Source organism: Lineus longissimus, chromosome 18 (genome assembly GCF_910592395.1).
Source record: "Lineus longissimus chromosome 18, tnLinLong1.2, whole genome shotgun sequence".
Lineage (NCBI taxonomy): Eukaryota > Metazoa > Nemertea > Pilidiophora > Heteronemertea > Lineidae > Lineus > Lineus longissimus.
This window is the reverse complement of record NC_088325.1, coordinates 10514533-10535047: the sequence shown is the minus strand read 5'-3', so window position 1 is coordinate 10535047 and position 20515 is coordinate 10514533. Positions and strand designations below refer to the sequence as shown.

General features: G+C 39.4%; 3 protein-coding genes across 6 annotated transcripts in view; 1 reads left to right on the top strand and 2 right to left on the bottom strand.

The window, feature by feature from the left end:
- Nucleotides 1-510: 510 nt before the first annotated feature.
- Nucleotides 511-5362, bottom strand: LOC135502508 (out at first protein-like). Its single transcript, XM_064795417.1, has 4 exons — nucleotides 5076-5362; nucleotides 3252-3386; nucleotides 2644-2824; nucleotides 511-2336 (listed from the first exon to the last, which is right to left on the bottom strand). Exons 1-4 carry the CDS (start codon nucleotides 5274-5276, stop codon nucleotides 2065-2067), a joined length of 789 nt encoding a protein of 262 aa, XP_064651487.1. The 5' UTR covers nucleotides 5277-5362; the 3' UTR covers nucleotides 511-2064.
- Nucleotides 5363-5566: 204 nt separating this feature from the next.
- Nucleotides 5567-12235, top strand: LOC135502431 (uncharacterized). 2 transcript variants are annotated; one of them, XM_064795259.1, is made up of 7 exons: nucleotides 5567-5685; nucleotides 5885-6262; nucleotides 7737-7820; nucleotides 8388-8520; nucleotides 8991-9091; nucleotides 9301-9483; nucleotides 10606-12235. In XM_064795259.1, the coding sequence occupies exons 2-7, from the start codon at nucleotides 5885-5887 to the stop codon at nucleotides 10627-10629; spliced, it is 903 nt and encodes a 300-aa protein (XP_064651329.1). In that variant the 5' UTR covers nucleotides 5567-5685; the 3' UTR covers nucleotides 10630-12235. The 2 variants fall into 2 exon arrangements, with proteins under 2 accessions (XP_064651329.1, XP_064651330.1); XM_064795260.1 differs by lacking the exons at nucleotides 5567-5685; nucleotides 5885-6262 and adding an exon at nucleotides 7117-7322.
- A 1317-nt stretch (nucleotides 12236-13552) lies between these two features.
- Nucleotides 13553-20515, bottom strand: part of LOC135502512 (sodium/potassium-transporting ATPase subunit alpha-like) — a 41370-nt gene continuing 34407 nt past the window's right edge. For all 3 annotated transcript variants that reach the window (XM_064795422.1, XM_064795424.1, XM_064795423.1), the window contains exon 19: nucleotides 13553-20366. In XM_064795422.1, coding sequence (XP_064651492.1) covers nucleotides 20243-20366 — 124 coding nt within the window. In that variant the 3' untranslated portion in view covers nucleotides 13553-20242. The remainder of the gene's footprint in view (nucleotides 20367-20515) is intronic.

The following is a 20515-nucleotide window of genomic DNA, read 5'->3' as shown; positions in this document are numbered from 1 at the left end:
TCAGACTACTTAGGGAATCTTCTACACCCCAGATTGGGTAGGACTAAGTCACAACCAGATGCAGGGATCAGACTACTTAGGGAATCTTCTACACCCCAGATTGGGTAGGACTAAGTCACAACCAGATGCAGGGATCAAACTACTTAGGGAATCTTCTACACCCCAGATTGGGTAGGACTAAGTCACAACCAGGTGCAGGGATCAGACTACTTAGGGAATCTTCTACACCCCAGATTGGGTAGGACTAAGTCACAACCAGATGCAGGGATCAGACTACTTAGGGAATCTTCTACACCCCAGATTGGGTAGGACTAAGTCACAACCAGATGCAGGGATCAAACTACTTAGGGAATCTTCTACACCCCAGATTGGGTAGGACTAAGTCACAACCAGATGCAGGGATCAGACTACTTAGGGAATCTTCTACATCACAGATTGGGTAGGACTAAGTCACAACTAGATGCAGGGATCAGACTACTTAGGGAATAACTTCCAAATCTACTGTTCTAAAGAAAAGGTTTATTGCTAACAAATTGTGTGCAGATACATGTTAACTATGATCTTCCAGTGCAACAAATACACACATTTTTCATTGAGAGTTTTACTTAGTAACATTACAGTTTGCACATTCCTTGAAAAGGAACATGCCTCACTGCACAATCTGTAGAGATTTACAAAAAGTTTGATACCCCAATGCAAAATTTTACAGGAGTCTCTGAATGGAGAAAATTTCCACAGTACGGGACAATAACAATTATTAAAACAACATTCACAATAATAATAAGAAAGTTTTCAAATACTATTTACATGTACCCATATTATGATTTATCTACAAACATATGCATTTTACTAAAATTACATGGTAAATATTACTAAGAAAAGCACACAGAGACCATATTTGCCATATAATATTTTATGATACAATATTTCTACTTGATAATTTGTTAGTATCATGTTTCAAAAATGTCACGCATAATCAATTATCATCTCTCAACCCTAATCAGACAGACACAAGTACATTGTATCTGTAAAAGTGTAATCCCAACAAATTAATCGAACGGTAATCCCACTGCCACTGCGTAGTTGGGCAAAGCTCACACGAGTGTTATGTAAATCATGGTCTGAGCATCTGTGCAACCTACGTGAAGGGTTGTGAGTCAGTTACATGTGCCGGTAAGTTATGTGTACATTGCGCATAACATTTTTTATATGTGAATTATTGTGTGTCAATTGTGGTTTGTATTTCAAATCAATGAGAACACCTTACTAAAGATCTAAATCAATATTAGTAGGTCCACATACTCGGCTTTAAAAAATGAAGCACTGTTACCCTAAATTTCTAAGTCCCCCCTAAACCACTCAAGACTATGTCTCTCACCTTTCAAGTTACAATCTTGCGAGCGCCAGTCCTTGAGGGTTAAGAGAGATAATCTCACTTGTAATTCAATCCAATATTGAGCACCGTGTAAACATTAAAAAAAGTAATTGTTCAACGACCTGATTCATTCTTGATATGTCTAAATCATGGTCCGGTATTCTTTACCCAAGATATTTACATATATTCGCCCATGACAGATTTAGGCCCAGTCTGGGCTCTATTTTATATCAGTCCCACACCTTTATCCCAATTTTTATTTGTTTACCTTTTGATTACTTTATGCCACATTCAATCTCCGACTTTAAAAGGAAAAAAATGGCAGTAGGAAAGTGTGCTGTCAGTTCGTCACTAAAAATGAGACCGTGGAAATGCATATTTTTCTGTGCATCTAACAAATTCAGTCTGAAAATAATGATTTTTATAAAATTTGTCAAACTTGGCCGTATCTAATACTAATTGTAACACCCTTTCATTCAAAGTATTCTACTCTTAAGAGGGCCCACTACTGTTAAAGGCTTAATAAGGCGATTTATGCAGCGTTTCATCTGCTTCATATAATATACTGGCCATCTTGACAAAGACAGAAGAATCATAATTATCCAAAACATCCTAAATTATTGTAATCAAAACCATGAGGTATAAATACAGAACTGTCATGTGCACTAGAAAATGTCATGAGTCGTTCTTCAATTGTCCCACAAGCAGTAATGTTTGAACTTCACAGCATATTCGAAAAGTCTACACTTCCGGCACGTTTTTATACCGCACCTGTAACTGAAAGGTTTTCCCGCCTGATCCTTCCCGCGACAATATTTCAAGCCGCATGGGTACCAACCGATACAAACTTGCGTCTGACACGTGCACGGAAGCCACAGATTTGCAATGTCTTTACAGCGTGACTGTTTGGCCGGGATGTATTTTCTTGCTCCGAGCATCGGTGTGGCCGATCGTCCGGTTTCTGAAAGGAGATGTAGAGAACATCAGAACTTAAAATGGCATTGCAATTCACAAATCTGCAATCTAAAGGAACCCAGCCAATACCAAAAATGTCTAAACGGTATTTCAACTGGACTTTTGGAAATTTATCCAATTTTGGAATATTTTGTGTGTTTTATATTCATCCCAAACAGATCCTATTAAGACAAAGTCACAACCAGAAGGTTGAGGTACTTTACCCAAAAGACCATGCTGGCCTTTCACAAGTGTGAGGGCCTCCACCACTTTTTCTAATTCCCGGTAAAGCTTTGAAACATCACAAAACTTACGCCGAGCAACCACCCTGAGATCTGCCTCCTTAGTATAGGTGGCGTCTCGTGCATCGTGACAACTCGTTTGAAGGTGGGGAGTAATATGACGAGCTCCAGTGTCGACATCTAGTGGCATATCTTGGAAGTGTGTTTCTGAGCCTTTGTTGTCCTCAGGCTGTCTCACAGCACTTGGATTTTTCTGAAAGGATGACACAAGTTAGATATGGACTGAGTTACAGACTTACGTTGATATTAATTTCTTCTCCTTCATCTTCGTGTTCAGAATTTCTGAGATACACGCTAGACAGTCAGTCAGTCAGTTTTCTGGAACAAGGTCGGCTGTCCCAGAGAGTTCTGCCTCGGAGCCCTAGAGCTTTGTGGTCAGGGTGGTGTACTTTGGCCAGTACTTCTCTTTTCTTCACCACATGAACATGATGAGTGATGTTTGTTCTCAAGTACCTTTCCAATTTTGCATGGTTTATTGGGATCTATTTACAACATGTTTGTCATACAAGTACAAAAAATAACAAATGATTTTCTAAAAAAAAGCCCTGGCACAGGCATGACATGGGTTACATAAGCAGCTGGCATCCTAAGGCGTCAAACTAAAACACAAGAATACACACCTGTCTCAACTTTGACATGGCATCAGATGAAATAAACTCATTCTTGATAAATCTTGTAACAAAACACAGGACTTGTGGCTGTGTCTGACCGCGCTCTTCTTCTCCAAGGACCATCACTTTGAAGATCTGGAACTCCTGAAGTGTCAAAAAAGCCAACACTAAAAGTGGTGTCTAGGCTACAGACTCTAGGCCAAGATTGTAAGTAACTGTGGAATAAGAAATTACACATTTCAACATTCCTCTTAACTTCATGTATATCATTGATTAATTGGTAAGCAGATTTCTTGACGTGGTATTTATGTGAATTTACACAAATGCACTACTAACTTAACTACTAAACTACTTTACTAGGGAGCTCTTAAGCGAGCTTTATGGTTAAGGGTCGAATGTGTGCGTGTATACCGTCAACGAAAAAAACTTGACCCGCTTGACCGGAACCAGAAAACCTCTGCACCCAGGTGACATTTTTGCACGCGAATCGTATACGCTAATGCACAGCAATTTACCTGGGGAGAGATTTTCTTTTTCCAAACAATTCAGCGGGACGCTGCGATGTTTACGCGGAGAAGCCGCTGTTCGGTTGAAGATTTCGTCAAAACAGGGCCGAATCAAAGTGTAACGATACCCTGGGGCGAATCGAAATGCATTAAACAACAATCTGCATCGCTGCCAGAGATCATTTTTCTCTTTCCGCGAAGAAATCGTGCTTTGAACTGGCAAAATTCCGCAAAAGATTTTCCGTCTGCTAACTTTTCCGTAGTTTCAAGCGCACCAACATGATCGGGCCGGGGCTTCCCGTTTCGACGACGATTTCGTCAATATCATGGGGTCTGACAATATGTCAACGGTCTGGTTCCATTAATAATGCAATAATCTTGAAAGTACATTGGTCTCAATGTCTATTTCCCCGTTTCCATGTCAAAATCCTACCGTGAAACCTGAAACCACTCGTCCACAACACTGGCCATTTTAATTTTCCGTAGAAAGCGCATGCGCACTTAACTCAAACGCACGCGCTACCCTCAGGTCTCACAAGCCGGTGCGGAGGCCAGGCCTACCTGCCTCCAAAAATGACGCGACTTCATTTCATGCATACCCCTGTTCCAGCGGCTGTAGACTTGGCAGTACGTTACTCTCACACAAACCAATACATTTCTGAATAGCATGTCTCTTGTATTGTAGAATACATCTGACCAAGTTTGACCAAGTGATCAGGTGTTAATCTTGAAGTTATAAGGCATAGAGGTGAAATTTTTTCAAATTTGCGTTATACAGGGTGTCTCATGCATTGTGCTACATCAGTCTATGCATGACTGTATGTCTAGGCGACGTTGGTCTTTTTGAATTAGAATATAAATCTTAATTACACTTGGGTCTTGGGATCATTATGCTTATCTCCGGGCAAAAATACCTATCCTTCTCCTGTTGTGTTTAGTTTCCCACATTCTCCCCACTTATTTTCTATACTGCGACAGCGTCTATTGGTCAACTGCCATGATGGCATCATCCTAACTATATCCCCCCTCTCCCACCCACCAACTACTCGCCATCAATCATTGACATTGTGTGCTAGCCAACTGCTTCTTCGGTAAACTGCCATGATGGCATCATCCTAACTATATACCCCCCCCCCCCCCGAGTATTCTCGCTCACCAGCACTATTAACGAAGAGCTCCCTATCAAGGCCTGAGCCTTCCTCATATTAGGCCTAGCAGTCACTGCCACTGGTCCACTAAAAATCAGCTCGATGGATATGGTCAAATATCCATGTCACGACAAATAATTTTTGGGCAAAAATCCACAAACGCTTAAAACTCAGATTACCGATTTGAAGTCGATCAGCTGTGTAACGATTGTGCCATCAGCTTTCTTGAACTCAAGTTTGATTGTGTCTTCTGTTGTGTTTGCATTGATTGTCTCATGAACGATTTCACCCCCTCCATTCTTCACATTCACGACTAGCTGACTTTCCGAGATCAGCCAGATTTGAAGTAGCACCAATAAGGAAAGCACTAGACGTGCCATGGTAAGAGTTAACAGGTCACATTGGGGTGAAAAATCTAAAATTTATGTGCAAAATGTCAATTTTTATTTTTTATCCACCATCTTGAATTGGGAATACCCTTATCCTCGAAAGCAGTTTAAAAATTATTTAATAGGTTAGATCCATCATGTATCTGTTCACATTGTACATTGAAAATTATTGTAAAAGCTGTTTTTGGATAAAATGTGTAAATAATTTGCTTAAAAACTCAAAAAGTGGTGAATAATAAACTCTTAATTTGAGGCTAACAGTTGTCCGTTTAGTTTGTCTCCCGACCGATAGGCGGCGAGAAAAAAAAATTATTTTTCTAGCTTTTAGCCTTTTCCGGCTTGTTTTCTCTCGTTTTGCACCAAATCCACAGTTTCTGTCAACGTATACAGGAACTAAGAGGTAACATCCATACATCAAATTATTCTATCTCCCAGTTTAGAGGTTTATTATGTGCACAAAACTTCTTTTTTGATAATTTTGGCAACCCAAAAACCTGTCAAAAATGTGACTCTGCTGTGGTAGGCCTACTACATGTACTACCTATCAGGCAACTGTCTCAACTTCCTCTGTTTTTATTTTAGACATTTTCTTCCTTCAGATGTCTTACCGACAACCACATGAAGCCAATCCGTATGGTGGTTATGGTCCCCCACCGCCAGCTTATGCTCCACCTAGTGGCTATGGACAACAACCCCCGTACGCACCAAACCAACCATACGGGTCAGCACAAACTGGCGGACCAAATCAGTATGGACATGATGCGATGAGATATGACCAAAATCGGCAACATAGCATGTCAAATGCCCCAACATCGCAACCATACGCCCCTTCGCATACTCCCAACGTCCCACCATCCTCGTATGGTCAAGCGGGCGCGTATGGACCAGCTGCCCCACTGCCTCAGAAGACCACAATGCCCGCCCCTGGAGCACAGCCCATGCCCAGCAAGCCAGGTGTACCCAATCAGAAATCAAAGGTACGTTTTATTTTCAAGCTTGGCTTTAAATTAAATGCATTCAGTGTCTATTCCCCCCTCAAAAACCTTTTAATACGCTGGAATAGAAGCTTAAGAAACTTACCAAATTATCTACAGTGGCACCTCTCTACTTAATAAAAACACAATATCTATTATAAAGGACACCGCATTTGGTCCCAAGTTGGTCATTTCCATTGAATTTGACCTCTGTAAGTGTAATCAAGACCCCTCTCAATTAAGGACAGCATTTGTTAGTCCCAAGGATGCCCTCAATAGACAGGTTTTACTGTAATAGTCAAATCTTGACATCTTGTCACACTTTTCATTTTTCATACAATACACATGGACCATGGAACATTTCATTGAGACACCATGTGGTGGGCCTGGCCTACTAAAAGTGTCAATTTCACCAGATTCTTCACCACGATGAGGAAGCTGGCTGACCTGGCTTTGACTCAGAAATTCCTGGATTTCTACGTGTTTAAACCTACCCAGATAGTTTGAATGTTTCAATGTCAGAGGCAAATGCATTTTCGACTATACAACAGAAAGTTTGCACTGAACTCAAAAGCATTTAGATAGTAAGAAAAAAATAAGAACAGAGTATGACCTAGTTATGCTCAGCGAAGTTAACTTGAAACAAACTTTACATTTTGTACTAATAATAACCAGGCTGAACCCATATGGCATTGAGTGACTCATGATAATTTTGATATCCATAATTGTATTCATCTTCTGTTGACACTACTGAACACATGACCTTATCATAACAAAGTTGGCCTAGTTCTCAAATGCATTTCATCAAATCTGCATACATTTTACAGGCCTTTTACATGTCATTGTTGTAGACTGGAATCCAGTCGGCATATTTTGGAACAAACTTTAATGTTTACTTTGTTCCCAACATACATTCATGGAATAAAGTCTACATCAGTCGCCTGGTTGTAGGTACTGACAGCTGAATATTCCTGTCCCGGTTATCTGTCTTTGAAGATTTGTTTAGATATTGAATTGTCTGTGAGGAGTGTGGAGTTCTTTTATAACAAACAGCATGTCGTCTGTGAGTATCTATCATTCCGAAAGTACACTCATTCTAAACCCTGCTGAAGTTGGCCTGATTTGGTGAGATATCTTGTATGCTGTGGTTCTTATTACATCAAATAACCGGGGGGGGGGGGGGCTGTGGGGTCACGTCTATAGAAAGGTGTATGCACATCCGTGTCCTGGAAAAAGCCAGCAAAAGGTGGTTCTTTCTAAGGCAGCAGGCCCACGCTGAGATCTTTAGCCCCCATTTAGTCGAGCTTTGCCTGCAAAAGCCCATGGAATTGCCAGACAAACCTTCTGCTGACTTTAAAATATCCACTGGCACTGATGTTAACCACAGCGATGTACCTCCACTCCGCTGGGCTGATCGAGTGAAAGCCATGGCGAATATTGCTTGCCTATTTTCACAACTTTGATCGTTAATTTACAGGGTTTATTTGGCTCGCTACGGAAGGAATGGGATTCAGCCGTGAACACATTTGACAAGTACACACACAGTGGAGTAGCAGTGGCAGTAAGCTGGTTTTTAACTAGCTCTTTCATTTTCTTTATTGGGGATATGATCCCTGTTTATTTCGGTGTCAATTTTAAATGGCTATCTCTTCAGAGCATTTACATTCTTTGATGTAGGCATCCTAATTCGGGAGGGCAGTTTTAAAATGCAAAGATGTCATTTCAGTGTTAATTTCTAAGAGCAAATCTCTTTATAGCATTTACAATCTTTGATGTAGGCATCATAATTGGGGAGGGCACTTACATTCTTACATTTGTAATACATATGTGACCCGCTCTACCAAAACTAGGCGCTTATCGCATCTGAACTTGACAGGTTGATACGGACTTGTTGTTCATTTCCCTATTGTAGACCTTTTGTTGAATGTGACCAAATCAGTTTGTAATAGATTTCACAAAAGGTCAACAATTGGGAAATGAACAACAAGTCTGTATCAACCTGTCAAGTTCAGATGCGACAAGCGCCTAGTTTTGGTAGAGCGGGTCACATATACCTTCCATGCAAAGATGAAGGAGTTTCTTCATCTTATCCAACAACTAATGTAGACTTTTAAACGTTTTTTTACAGGAATTCTTCAACGTCGGCAACATAGTCCAGCTGGTATCAAGAAACAGCGGTCGGGCAGTCCAGATTGTTCAGGCGCCGATGGGAATGCTAACAGTAGATGCTAACGGTTTAGAAGGGCCGAATACATTCAACGGTAAGTAGGTAAAAACCCTTGATATGTTACTTACTAATGCTAATGTAACCCTAACTTTAGGATTTTGTCGATAGCATTTAAGAAGCTATCACCCTCCGGAGCTATCACCCTCCTAAATATGGACAGAAGAGAGGCGAACACCATCTTTTGTCATAAGGCAGGCCACTGCAGCCTATGATGAACATGGCTGAGTCCGGAAGGTGCCAGTGCAACACATCTGATCAGACACCACAGCCTGTGCTCCAGAACAGCCCAATCCGGGACCCGGAGAGACTGGCCACAGGCCATACAGTGCATCAATGGAGTCAAAGCTCAGGAGATCAATGGAGGAACAAGAGACTACAGCCAGGTTTTTTAGAGACATTGGCCTGGTTCTGTTGCATAGCCATAAGGAAAAAACGCATGCTGGAAAGTAGAAGATTCCTTTCTAGTTCCTTGTTCATTGACCGACTGTTTGCTAATTTTTTAAGCTCTGTGGACGGTTGCCCAGTCTTACAACTACACAGTTCAGATACACAACAACTTCAACTACCTAACAATCGAAAATGGCGCCGTTGTCCTGAAACACTATGTAAGTATAAGTTAAAGCAGATATTTTGTCCATCTAAAGTTTACTCGAGTGTTTTCAAGTCACGTGGTTGAAAATATACAGTTCAAAATCAATTGTAACAGTTAAAACCATTACAGACCACTTTAGCAGCGATTTTAAATGCCTCAGCTGCCAGCATTTGCGGTTTATGACATCATAATGCTATTTTCTTTTCCTATTTTTAATACCAGCCACATCCGAATGTAGCAGGACCAGAAACAAAATTGCGAACGGTATCTGTCGACGGCCAGTTTGTTTACTTAGAATGTGACTACGATGAAAAATTCCACATTGGCTTCGAGAAAAGTGGCGTTTTAAAATCAGCGCTGGCGACGGGCAGGGACGTTTCAGCACAGTTTGCGGTGCGCCTCATTGTGAGTATACTACCATTTGTTAACCATCTGATTTTTAATTTTGCAGATTTCACGAATAAATGCAATTTATGAAAATAGAAATGGCGAAATTTTTTTCTTTGTTTGGGAAAAATGAAAGGGATTTCGTAATTTTACCAAACAATCATGAATCTTTTTATTTTGTTTAAAAAAGCCTACATGTCATGAGTATGTTCATGTCGGTCATTGTGTCAATCTGTAAACTGTATTAGAGTTTGAAAGTCATTCATTCAAAGTCAGTCGTTCAAAGTCAGTCGTTCAAAGTCAGTCGTTCAAAGTCAGCCGTTCAAAGTCAGTCGTTCAAAGTCAGTCGTTCAAAGTCAGTCGTTCAAAGTCAGGTCATGCTTGCTGTTGATTATTTTGGTACAAGCAAACATGCTTTCACTAGCACCAACACCTAGATGTATCAGAACACTCTTACCTTTTAGCATGAAAAGGAGCAACCTAAAGGCTTGGGAGGACTAAACCCACTAGGCCTTCCTCTTCCTGGTCTCAACTAGACATGCGGGTATTCAGATTTCTTCGAGCTGCACATGCTAACTACATCTTTTATATCTTTTCTTGTAATTTCCAAGTCTTTTCTTATAAAATATCATGCACTGATGCCTCTTCCTGTTTTAGTTTAAAGGGGTATGGCATTCGTAATTACTGGTGGTCCAGGAAAATAGAAATGCAGTTATACACAATGCTGTTGTGCAGTTTATTATGCATACAAATGTGCTGAAACTTGGTATTCATAGTATTTGTATATCAGTTTACACAACAGCAATGCTGAAATTTATATCTAGTAGTAGTATGTATTTATACCGTTGGAAATTTTCAAATTCAATTAGAAATTCAAATATTTTTAACGAACAGTGTTGGCCTTTAATGCTAGCTTTTCAGGAAGTAAACAATTGTAATTCTAGATGTTCGTTTTTCAGTTCAATTTTTTAAAACTTACCGTTCTCTAGTTTTACAATATATGACTCATTGTGCATACCCTGTAATCCTTCTAAACTTTTTATGATATCGCAATTTTTTGGAGTATATTATAGGACCAAAACATCATTTCGATTTGATTAGCCAGAAATCTCAATTCATTTGTTTATTCTTTTTTTTCAGTCGGGAACACCAAAACGACACTGAAAGTGGGATTACGCAAAGGAGATTATTTGGATGACACCAAGAAAGATAATGGAGTAACAACTTCTCTATCCATGAACGAACAATGACGACATGTTTATACAGTTTTAAAGGAATGATATTTTCTTTGTATCTGCAATGGAGTAGACTTGCATATAGGTGATGTTTCGATGTCTATTCCGACACCCATTGGACATAATCAACAGAACTAATCTAATCAAAAAAGATTAAAACATTCAAACTGTTCAGAGAGCTTCAACTGGAGCAGTTTGTAGCTCCATAAATAGTAAACCCTATTGGGCGCTTTGTAATCCATAAATGTAATGTAGGAGGAAACCTCCATTGTCACATCAGATGTGGGCCAACAGGACTAAAACCCACAACTTCAGGGGTGACAAGTGCTGATGTTAATTTCTAAAATCAGTCGAACTGCCTCGCTATTCTGATCGATAGCCAATTGAGAAATGTTAACAGATCATTCAAGACTGCTGCATAACGGAACATGGGTCACCTTCGAATTTGCAAAACCTCACTGAGTAATAATGAAGTTGTGAGGAGACTTTTACATTTCAAGAATTTTTCAGAATTTTTGAACATTTTACTCATTAAATTTTGCCTTTAGCACATGTTTTCTCTACACAGTCTTTTTCCTTCGCAGTAGAAATTAACCTTTTTTGCCTCAAATTTTGTATTTGTTATTTTTAAAATATTCAAAGGGAAGCGAGAAAGGAAAAGTTGAAAATGTTGTATTATAAAAGCTTGTTAACTTTCCTCTTTTGCTCTTAATAACTTATTAAAGCACTTGGAAATTTCATACAGTAAATGTATCAAACTCGACTGGACGAGCATTTTCTGTCCGTTATATACGAAATTCATGATGTTTACATGTATATGCATCAGAAATAGACTTGGAACTGTGAATTGAAATACTGATATGTTGATTTCAAGTATCCGGTTCACACAAGTCCGTAATAAGCAAGGTTTACTGTATTCCAATAGACAATTTTGACACGTTTAATCGCATTTCTGATATTGATATCACATGATCATGACTAAACTTTTGAGTATGCGTTGGGCCAAAAAACTTGAGAGGTCTCCTCACTGCAGAGTGCACATATTTTAGAAAGGAACATATGGCCCTCTGCTCTGATTGAACACATACAGTAGAACCTCTCTGTTAAGGACATCCTCGGGAATGACAAGTACTGTCCTTAATAGAGAGGTGTCCTGATTGGATCGGTCAAATTGAATGGAAACACCCCATTGGGGATCAAAGCTAGTGTCCTCGATAGAGAAGTTGTCCTTATTAGAGAGGTGTCTGCTAAGGGAGGTTCCATTATATATACACTAAGTCTTGTACAACAACTATCTAGATTTTCTTCCTTTCAATTACAGTTCGGGCCACAACAAATTGAGGGCAGTTGTCTTTGAAGTGTCTGCATTTATTTTGCTTCAAGCTTTAGTTGCCAATGTCTGTAAACACCCACATGATTGTGCTATTATTGTAACCTGCCAAAATTACTGTCTTTGAATGATTATGCAAAGCTGTTTATTGTTTCGATCTTTGTAAGTTGTGACAAGATAATAAATAAACTATTGTACAAATGTATCACGTCTCGATGTCTTTTTCATTGGGAAGGATGTCTTAACAGGTCATTGTGAACCATCAGAGTTACATGGTGCGTTTAATACCTCCCCGTTGGTGTAACTGAGTCTGGGTCGGTGGAGTGGATCCAAGGCTCGAGGGTCAAGATGCAACAGGTGGGCTATGATCCAAACAGGATAGAATATTAGGCTACGTAGCCATTCATAGAAACATCCAGCAGTAGGCCTATGGCCTCCGTATTGTCTACTTCGTCTGGAAGCTGAGCAATGTCAATACATTGAGGGTCAAGATGATCGACTGTTAGCTTGTGGCATTTTGCCTTGTTCTTTAGTTTTTCGTTTGTGACAAGCTGCACGTGACCCTGAAAGGAACCTTTGTTTGGCTCATTGGATTCCCTCTCTCAGTGGCTACACAGCAGACTGCTGTGTCACTGTCAGAAGAAAATGAATAAAAATGGTAGATCTGTCGAGGTTATTTGCAAGACAAGTACATGCAAATGCAAAGGCCTAAAAACTTGCTCAATAGCATTCCGCGAAGATGACGTCACTGCAGCTGCTGCCCTCTATTTCCCCATCGCTGAATTACAGGCAATGTCGGACAAACATGCGGTTTCGTAATGCCCTAATGGATTCAGGCTTTTTAACTAGGGCAGTTAGATTCAATCTGGCACATGTCCGAGTGTTGGAAATACTACATAATTGTTCTGAATATTTCTCTCTCTGACTCTATGGTATCATTCACGCTAAAAACAATGCAGGGTCAAAGATAATTGACTTTGAAATAAGCTCAAATGCATTGAAATAAGCGTCGATGTCGGACTGTCACGTGACTAAAACGTCATCAATATCTTATTCAAATGACCTTGTGAGCTATAAATAGTAACGTCGCGGAATGCTATTTCATGGGAAAGTGACTTAGGCGACAGTGGTGCTACGTAGCGGTAGAAAGTAGAACTGAGAATTTTGGACGAAGATTTCAGTTCCATTTTCTGCCGCGAGACAGCGTTACTGTCGCCTAAGTCAATTTCATACTGTGGGTCCAGCATGTAATTGATTGGTTTTCATGCCGTTGGAAGGTAATCAGTATCAAACTAAGGGAATTTGATAGAGATAATGACTTGCTTTAGTTGTCAAAACAGGTTCAGCACAGGCACAAGCCATCTTCCCACACAAATGACAGCAGATACAACGGTGGATGGATGGATGGATGGATGGATGAATGGATGGATGGATGGGATGGATGGGATGGATGGATGGATGGATGGACGGATGGGCTCCACTGACTTTGTCAGCTGAGCTTAACACATGCAACAACTACGTATTAACATCTAAAAGTCTGTTTATTTCATTAAATGGTTAATTACAATTGTTGTTTAAAGGAAATCCCAATCAGTGTGCAACTGTCCTTAATCTTTACTGACAAACAGACTGGTGATTAGGAGAGAAAGTCTCACAGAAAAAGTGCCGCAACAATTTCAAAACGACAAAATCACTGCAGAGCATTTTCCGAAAACTGGGACTACAATGTCAGCTTTGGCAAAGAGGGGATAATGCTTTAAATCCTCGAGTTCTGTTTAAAGTTTTAAATGGCACTAGAAGTTGTGTTTACATTATGAACAAGAGGCCTGTGGGTCTGATGTTCAGCTGAGCCTTTTTGTCGTCTAAATACGGAACAGCAAATGGAGGGCTGCTGTGTTGCCTGTGCGAAATTCACTTTAACCTTGGACAATGGAATGTTGAAGTGACGTGATTGACAAATATAAAGCCACTGCAAGTATTGCTGGGCTGCATTACATGTCCCCTAATCGCCAAAACCGACTGTCAAATTGCATCTATTCTGTCACAATCTAAAATTAACATGAAGAAAGACTGAAAACATATCAAGATAAAACTCCAACACTCGATTCGTCAAAAAGTTTTCCGTGCATAGTATTGGGGGAGACAAAACAGCAGCTACACACCACAACACTTGGTTGCCATGGTGATATTATTCTTGCCTAAAAGCGTGTTCGAAAAAATAAACCTTGGACTTGCGCAGAGTATTCTGACCCCAGTCACAGAGACAAGGGTGTGTGTGGCCATAATGGAACAGCCAGGAGTGAACATGTCGCTGTACATCCCAATACAAGTTGGCCATTCCATCAATTGAACATACTCCGAAGTCCAAGGCAAAATGGATCCTAGTGTAGCAGAGGTAAAGGATTTAAACTGCACAAGACTTTTATAGAAAAAGATTTTACATTAACATTGCACAATTTGAAACTGTTAAGAGAGTTGCACAGTAAAGGTAGCCCTTGTTGGTGAATTTCTCATCACATTTGGAAATATTCAGTTTTAACTGTTTCAACTGCCCTCCATAATACTACACAAAGGAATGCCGAATACTGTCAATCACATTATGGTTGCTAGGCAACAAAATACCAATTAGATTATCAGTGGCAAATCGTTTGCTTGATGTTCCCTCGCTTTTTGTTGAGGTTGATAGTAACCTCCTTTGGAAGCTTTCTTGACAGTGGCAGATATGGTGTCTTGTTTTATCTAAATAATAATTGGATCAAACGGGCAAAGAAGGGTTAAACCTAACTGAAGGGCTACCTATCTGTCCTATGATGTACCTCAAAAGACAAAAAATCCCTATTAAAGCCAACCTTCCAGGACTAAGGACAAGTTCAGGAACTAAACAGAAAAGCATACAAAAGCATTTGAAAACTAAGGTGAATTGTGGGAAATTGCAGAATATTTTCAAGAAAATGATGAATTATTTTTGATTCTTTGAACGTGTCCCTTTGAGTTAAATCGTCCCAACACATTGTATTTTTCCAAAGTGCATCTGTTTTCAAACGCCACGATAATTTTGAGATCAATTTTCATTTCTGGCAGGAAAAAAATCGACGGGTCGCCAGAAATTATCCCAAGTCCTTGGAGGTTGAAATTCTATCCTAAATCACCTTCTGTTCCGAATAGTCTCAGTTTACAAAGCCACAGCAAGATATTCACACTATAGTACATATTATAGCCACCAGGGGGTGCTGCCTACAGTCTAGAAGAAACCTAAATAGTACACAAGTTATACGTTTGGGTGAATTCACTACGGCGCTATTGCGGTGTTGAATATTTTTTTTCGCCATTTACGCCAACGGGAAAATCCGACAGAACCTGAACACCAAAAAATTTTAAAACCTATAAACATAACACGCGAGTGCTTCCAGATATTTACCATGGCACCTATTAGCAAATTGTGGAACTAAGATAACTAATTTGTGACATTCGACCAGACTGACAGGCAGTTTTTGGTGCAGATGAAATCAAGACATCCAAGGAAACTGAACGGTTTTTCCCGAAATTTGGCGTTGGATGGTGTCCGATGTTTTCGAAGCTCTAGTTGTAGTGGGTGGTATGTACACAAAGATGTCAGAGGGGACAAATAGCTGTTTCTTATCTGGGATGAAAAGTTTATTGAACACTGGTGTCAAATTATTCAGGATGAAAGGTTTAGGGCAATGGTTAGACTACAGGCAATCCAGACAAGTCCCAACTTTGGGGAAATAAAACACTTTCATCATAGTTTAACAATATCCTTTTTGGATACATCGAATCAGACACCATCTTTTCCCCCATTTTTCTCACGTAAATCGACAAGACCTTACGGAGATGTGCATATTGTATAGCCGATTCTGATCTTCTAAAGCCGAAACGCAGCCCAACGTAAGTAAAATTGTACAATATATGCATACATGTAATCATAATGCCAATGTGTGTGTATCTTACAATTGATGAGAATATGTCGAGTGGGGCTACCTCAAATAAAAGCAACATATCAACAGCTTAAGTATGATGACATCATCAAATCAACCTTGATAACATATAGTTACCATGGTAACGATACAGTTCATCACCATGGCAACAGAGGTACATAAGGTGGAAAATCTGTGTTATTTCTAGTTATGCACATATCTGTCGCACAAACGTGAGCTCATTCAGGTACAGCTGGTAAACTAAGTGTCGCTACGACTTACTGGAATGTTGCCACACATGTTATCTACAATTCATTCATACACACGCCCATTTCCATCCAAAGTTTATTCAGCAGGTGTGCCATTTCAAAGTCCAAGGGACAAGCAGGGCATGAGAGAAGTTTGTTTTTCACGCAAAATGGCTTCCAACAGGACCGTCACTGCTCCAAACAGGATCGTTGAAAAGTTGTCCCTTTTAGGGTCACGACACTCGCTGGTAACCTGATATATCAGCCATATCTGAATTGTAATGCGTTTTCTTGAAGAGGGTTGCTCTGGTGACCACAATCAAATGCTCAATGATGAACCTGGGCACAAGCATGGGAAATCTTTTCAATGCTTCTATCATTCTGGGGTAAACTGCTCTCAGCTTTACCATTGGTGCCTTATTGGCCTGGAGGATATGCAACGCTCTCAATAACCGGGCCGGTTTCGAGAAGAAGCATTTTTATAAATATTGAGTCGACCAGCATGTAAGCAAAGTTTGCTCATTATTGGCTCTTTAGACAATATTTGGGCAAGTTGTACAGTAGGAGGAAACCTACGCTGTCGTAAGAGAGTGGCCCTCTCTATCACATGAGTATACTGGGACCAACTAGTAATCAAACCCAGGACCTCACAGACAACAGGTGCCGATGTGCCACTCTGACAGAAGAAACAGTGGATGGAAGGGAAGGAAATCATTGATCTTCTTGGGAGATATATATATATATATCCCTGGTGCTACAGTTGGGCAAAAACGGAGTCCACACTTAAACCGCATAGTCCATATTACCTCTGAGAAAACTTCACTAGAAGTTTCGGACTGAAGATCAGTAGACTTTCAGACTCTCGCAGATTTTAGCGCTGACATCGTTTTGCCCAATTTCAGATAAGACAAGTCCAATACACGAAAATAAATGACAAAGCGACGCAAGTCTAATGATAAAATCTTCATTGAACTAAATGATAAAATCGCACACTATTGAATCCAGAAGTCTCTAATACTGACTACTGTATCTGATCTCATAAGACTTCGACGATACTACGCACTCAAGTTTTGCGTCTTCATCCAACCGACTCACTCTTCAAGAACTAACAGAAGAAGCGAACTGCTGCGTGCAGCTAACATTGATTTACATCCGATGGACTGAGGGCAACTCTAAATTTAAATAGAAACCCTTTCATTCCATTCAGACCCAATGAACTAGGAAGTGATTTCAAAACGTTTAGCGGCTATTACGCAACATTAAGTTGTTTCTATTTTCAGGAGAATTTCACGAATTCTTTTCTCCCACAAAAGCGTACTTGATTAAAAAATTTGTTAAAAAGAAGTGTATGGCTCAGTTTTTTTTAATTTGGCTTAAATTTTTAGTTATATGACCCGTTCATGGAAAAGTGAATTTTTTTCTTCATCTTTCCCATTCCCATCAAATTTTTTTAATACAACTTATAAGTTTATTCATAAATTATCTTTCGCCACACCCCCAGTCCTCTAGGTGAATTAACAACAGGAATAAAATGATCCAATTAAACGAATACATCAAACCAATTGAATAATAAAAACCTCGCAAAGCCTGATATGATGATAGATTAAGATTTACAAGTTGTATAATATTTTCATGTACACATTTAATCATGGAGTGGATTAACTAGAATTAACCAATTAACTACTTTTTAATTGATTAATTAACTTGGTAGAGCGATTAACATAATTGATTAATCAAATTTAATTGATTAATCAATTGAAAATTCACAAGAATTTTTTCTTGCATTAATTACAGTTTACATCAATTAACCATAATTGATAATTGATAAAATGTCAATTAATTAACCAAAGATTTAATTAATCAATCAATTTTTATTAATTAATCAATTATCAATGACAGAGTGACCATTCATTATTTGATCATCTTAAAAAATACTACACGTCTAACTGATGAAGCTTTTTACACAATGTTAAAACAGTTATTAAGGTATACATTGTAATTGTTTAAGAGACGGTTCTTGTAACAGACTCAAACAGGACCGGAGCAGATTTTCAACGTCCCACCTCGGAATAATTCACATCAAATCCATGAACGATGTTAACAGGACCAACTTTGGAAATGCTTTTCACAATTTTAAAGTTCACGCACAGAAACATTTTCAGTAGCACTGAGAAATCTTTTCAAGACTATTCTGAAATTGCAAAAAGACACACCACGAAACTAAACCCAAAGTGTTCATATCAACAAATGAAGAAAATTTCTTCTTTTACGCGACATTGAAAACTCCTCCAATCCTGCCGAGCATTGGTGCAGATTTAGAGAAAGGTGGGATTAGATAAAATGTTTATTCCTCAAGTGTACAGGCAAATTTCAGGTAATAGAACAGGCTCAGGTAATTTCAAGCGTCCAACATTAACTTCTACAACTTGAAATTATTTCCTACAGCGTCCAAGACGTTCGTGCCCCAATAACTGTATTTTCTGATGTCAAGCAGTTAAATTTGCATTCCGGCTAAGACATGGGCTCGTCAAGACCCCTTTGAACACCGTGTAATAATGATTGAAGGGTAAAAGTAACGACACAATCCCTGGACCATTTCAGCTCTTGTATGAAGCCAACATTGCATGTTGGCATGAGCTGGATATCTATCACAATTTTTAGCCGATACTGCTCAACCGCCACTTCATTTTCCAGCCACTACTCTAGGAAATTCCGCCTGTATTGACACTTGCTCGCTCTCTCTCTCTCTCATCCACGCCGCGACATAAGGTACTGAAGTACGACATTATTTATTGAGTATCACATTCATTGAGCTTGCATCACCATCCTTCACTACCAGGGGGTGCAAGATGCACTGTCATCACGAAATAAACATAGGGTCCTCGCTTTCAGTCAAACGACTATTATTGAGAATGTCACTACTTTCAGGGTCAGAAAATGTCAGAGACCCAGGTTTCCTTTAATGTAACTTTAAATGGTATTTGTAGCTTATGCTGCATTGAAATGGGTGACAGAACAGATGCACAACAGCAGACAGGCAGTGCTTTTATCAATTTCGATTGATTCTACATGTATCTCAATGCAGCTCTTCTTTTTTAAATGACAGTACTTCGGTTTCAAATTATAACCGTGCTCCTTTTTCAAATACAGTACTAACTTCTATAAATAAAAGCGATGGTGGCAAAATTAAAAAGTGTTCTTGATAAAACGAGCTGACAGATTGCGAGGACCCCGTTTAAAAGGTGCAAAAGGAAATATAATACATTCCGAGAGAAGTGAGAGACAAATTATTTGCGACAAACTACAGGTCAACTATTATCTACAGACCCCTGTTTGCGTATCATATGTAACGACCTTATACATCACTGTGTTGTTTGATTAAACCGTGTAAGCCGCTGACTTTCAACGACCAAAATTTGTGCCAGTGGTTTGAACAACGTTTTTGAAACTCCAGCGTTTTTTATCTGCGATTTACACGCATCGATTCCAATGAACGCCGCCCAAACGCACAGGTCTGTTGTGCTCGGACTGAACCAGTAGTGAAGGACACCATTATATTTAGGACACCTTTATATTTACAAGTAAAAATGTACAGAAACGAACAATCCCTACAGCAGCTAGAGTTCTACCCACAATGGAGTCTCTACTATCCTTTTTGATTAACAAAGTGAATTTACGTCCAGAAAATGTTTCGAAAACTTAATGCAAAGGAAAATTCATAACTTTTGAGTTTAAAACCGAGCAAAACAGACTTTTTCAGGAATCATCTTTTTGCAAGAAAGAAACAATTTTTAAAATTTTGAGCAAGAGGTAGCTGGTATTAACTTCCCTTTTCAGGGTTTTTTTGGTCGACGTTGGCCCCCGAGTATGATATTCAGCCGCAACCCAAGTATGGGCAGAACCCCAATTAGCTACTGTTATCATTTACATCAGCTGGTGTCCCTGTCTCTCGCTTGCATATGGTCATATGAGTTTAGTCCCTGCACGGTTTCACAAATTCTCTTTGAAGGCCTAGACATGCAACGATCGTTAATAGTATGTTTCCAGCTCGATCCAACTGCCCGGTTTTGACCGACGCAGGATGTATTTTCGGCATTCGTCATACACGAAGATCAGCAAGGAAAATGGGAGGGCTGGTAACCACCAGGTGAATCTGGAAAATAACATAATTGTGAGGAAATTAGAAAATTAAATCTCATTTACATAAGGCTAAACATTATTTTATTTATTTCTTGGTTTACCGGATAGCCGACATTGAATTTTTGGACTTCAAATGCATTTTCCCTCGAGCAGACTTCATAA

What these genes read in the sequence shown, in the direction of transcription:
- LOC135502508 (XM_064795417.1), bottom strand. Translation starts at nt 5,276, where the DNA reads ATGGCACGTCTAGTGCTTTCCTTATTGGTGCTACTTCAAATCTGGCTG. An exon ending in AGCTGATCGACTTCAAATCG is followed by an intron (nt 3,387 to 5,075) that starts GTAATCTGAGTT and finishes TTGACACTTCAG; the next exon opens with GAGTTCCAGATCTTCAAAGT. An exon ending in CCATGTCAAAGTTGAGACAG is followed by an intron (nt 2,825 to 3,251) that starts GTGTGTATTCTT and finishes TCATCCTTTCAG; the next exon opens with AAAAATCCAAGTGCTGTGAG.
- LOC135502431 (XM_064795259.1), top strand. Translation starts at nt 5,885, where the DNA reads ATGTCTTACCGACAACCACATGAAGCCAATCCGTATGGTGGTTATGGT. An exon ending in TACCCAATCAGAAATCAAAG is followed by an intron (nt 6,263 to 7,736) that starts GTACGTTTTATT and finishes GTTAATTTACAG; the next exon opens with GGTTTATTTGGCTCGCTACG. An exon ending in ACAGTGGAGTAGCAGTGGCA is followed by an intron (nt 7,821 to 8,387) that starts GTAAGCTGGTTT and finishes GTTTTTTTACAG; the next exon opens with GAATTCTTCAACGTCGGCAA.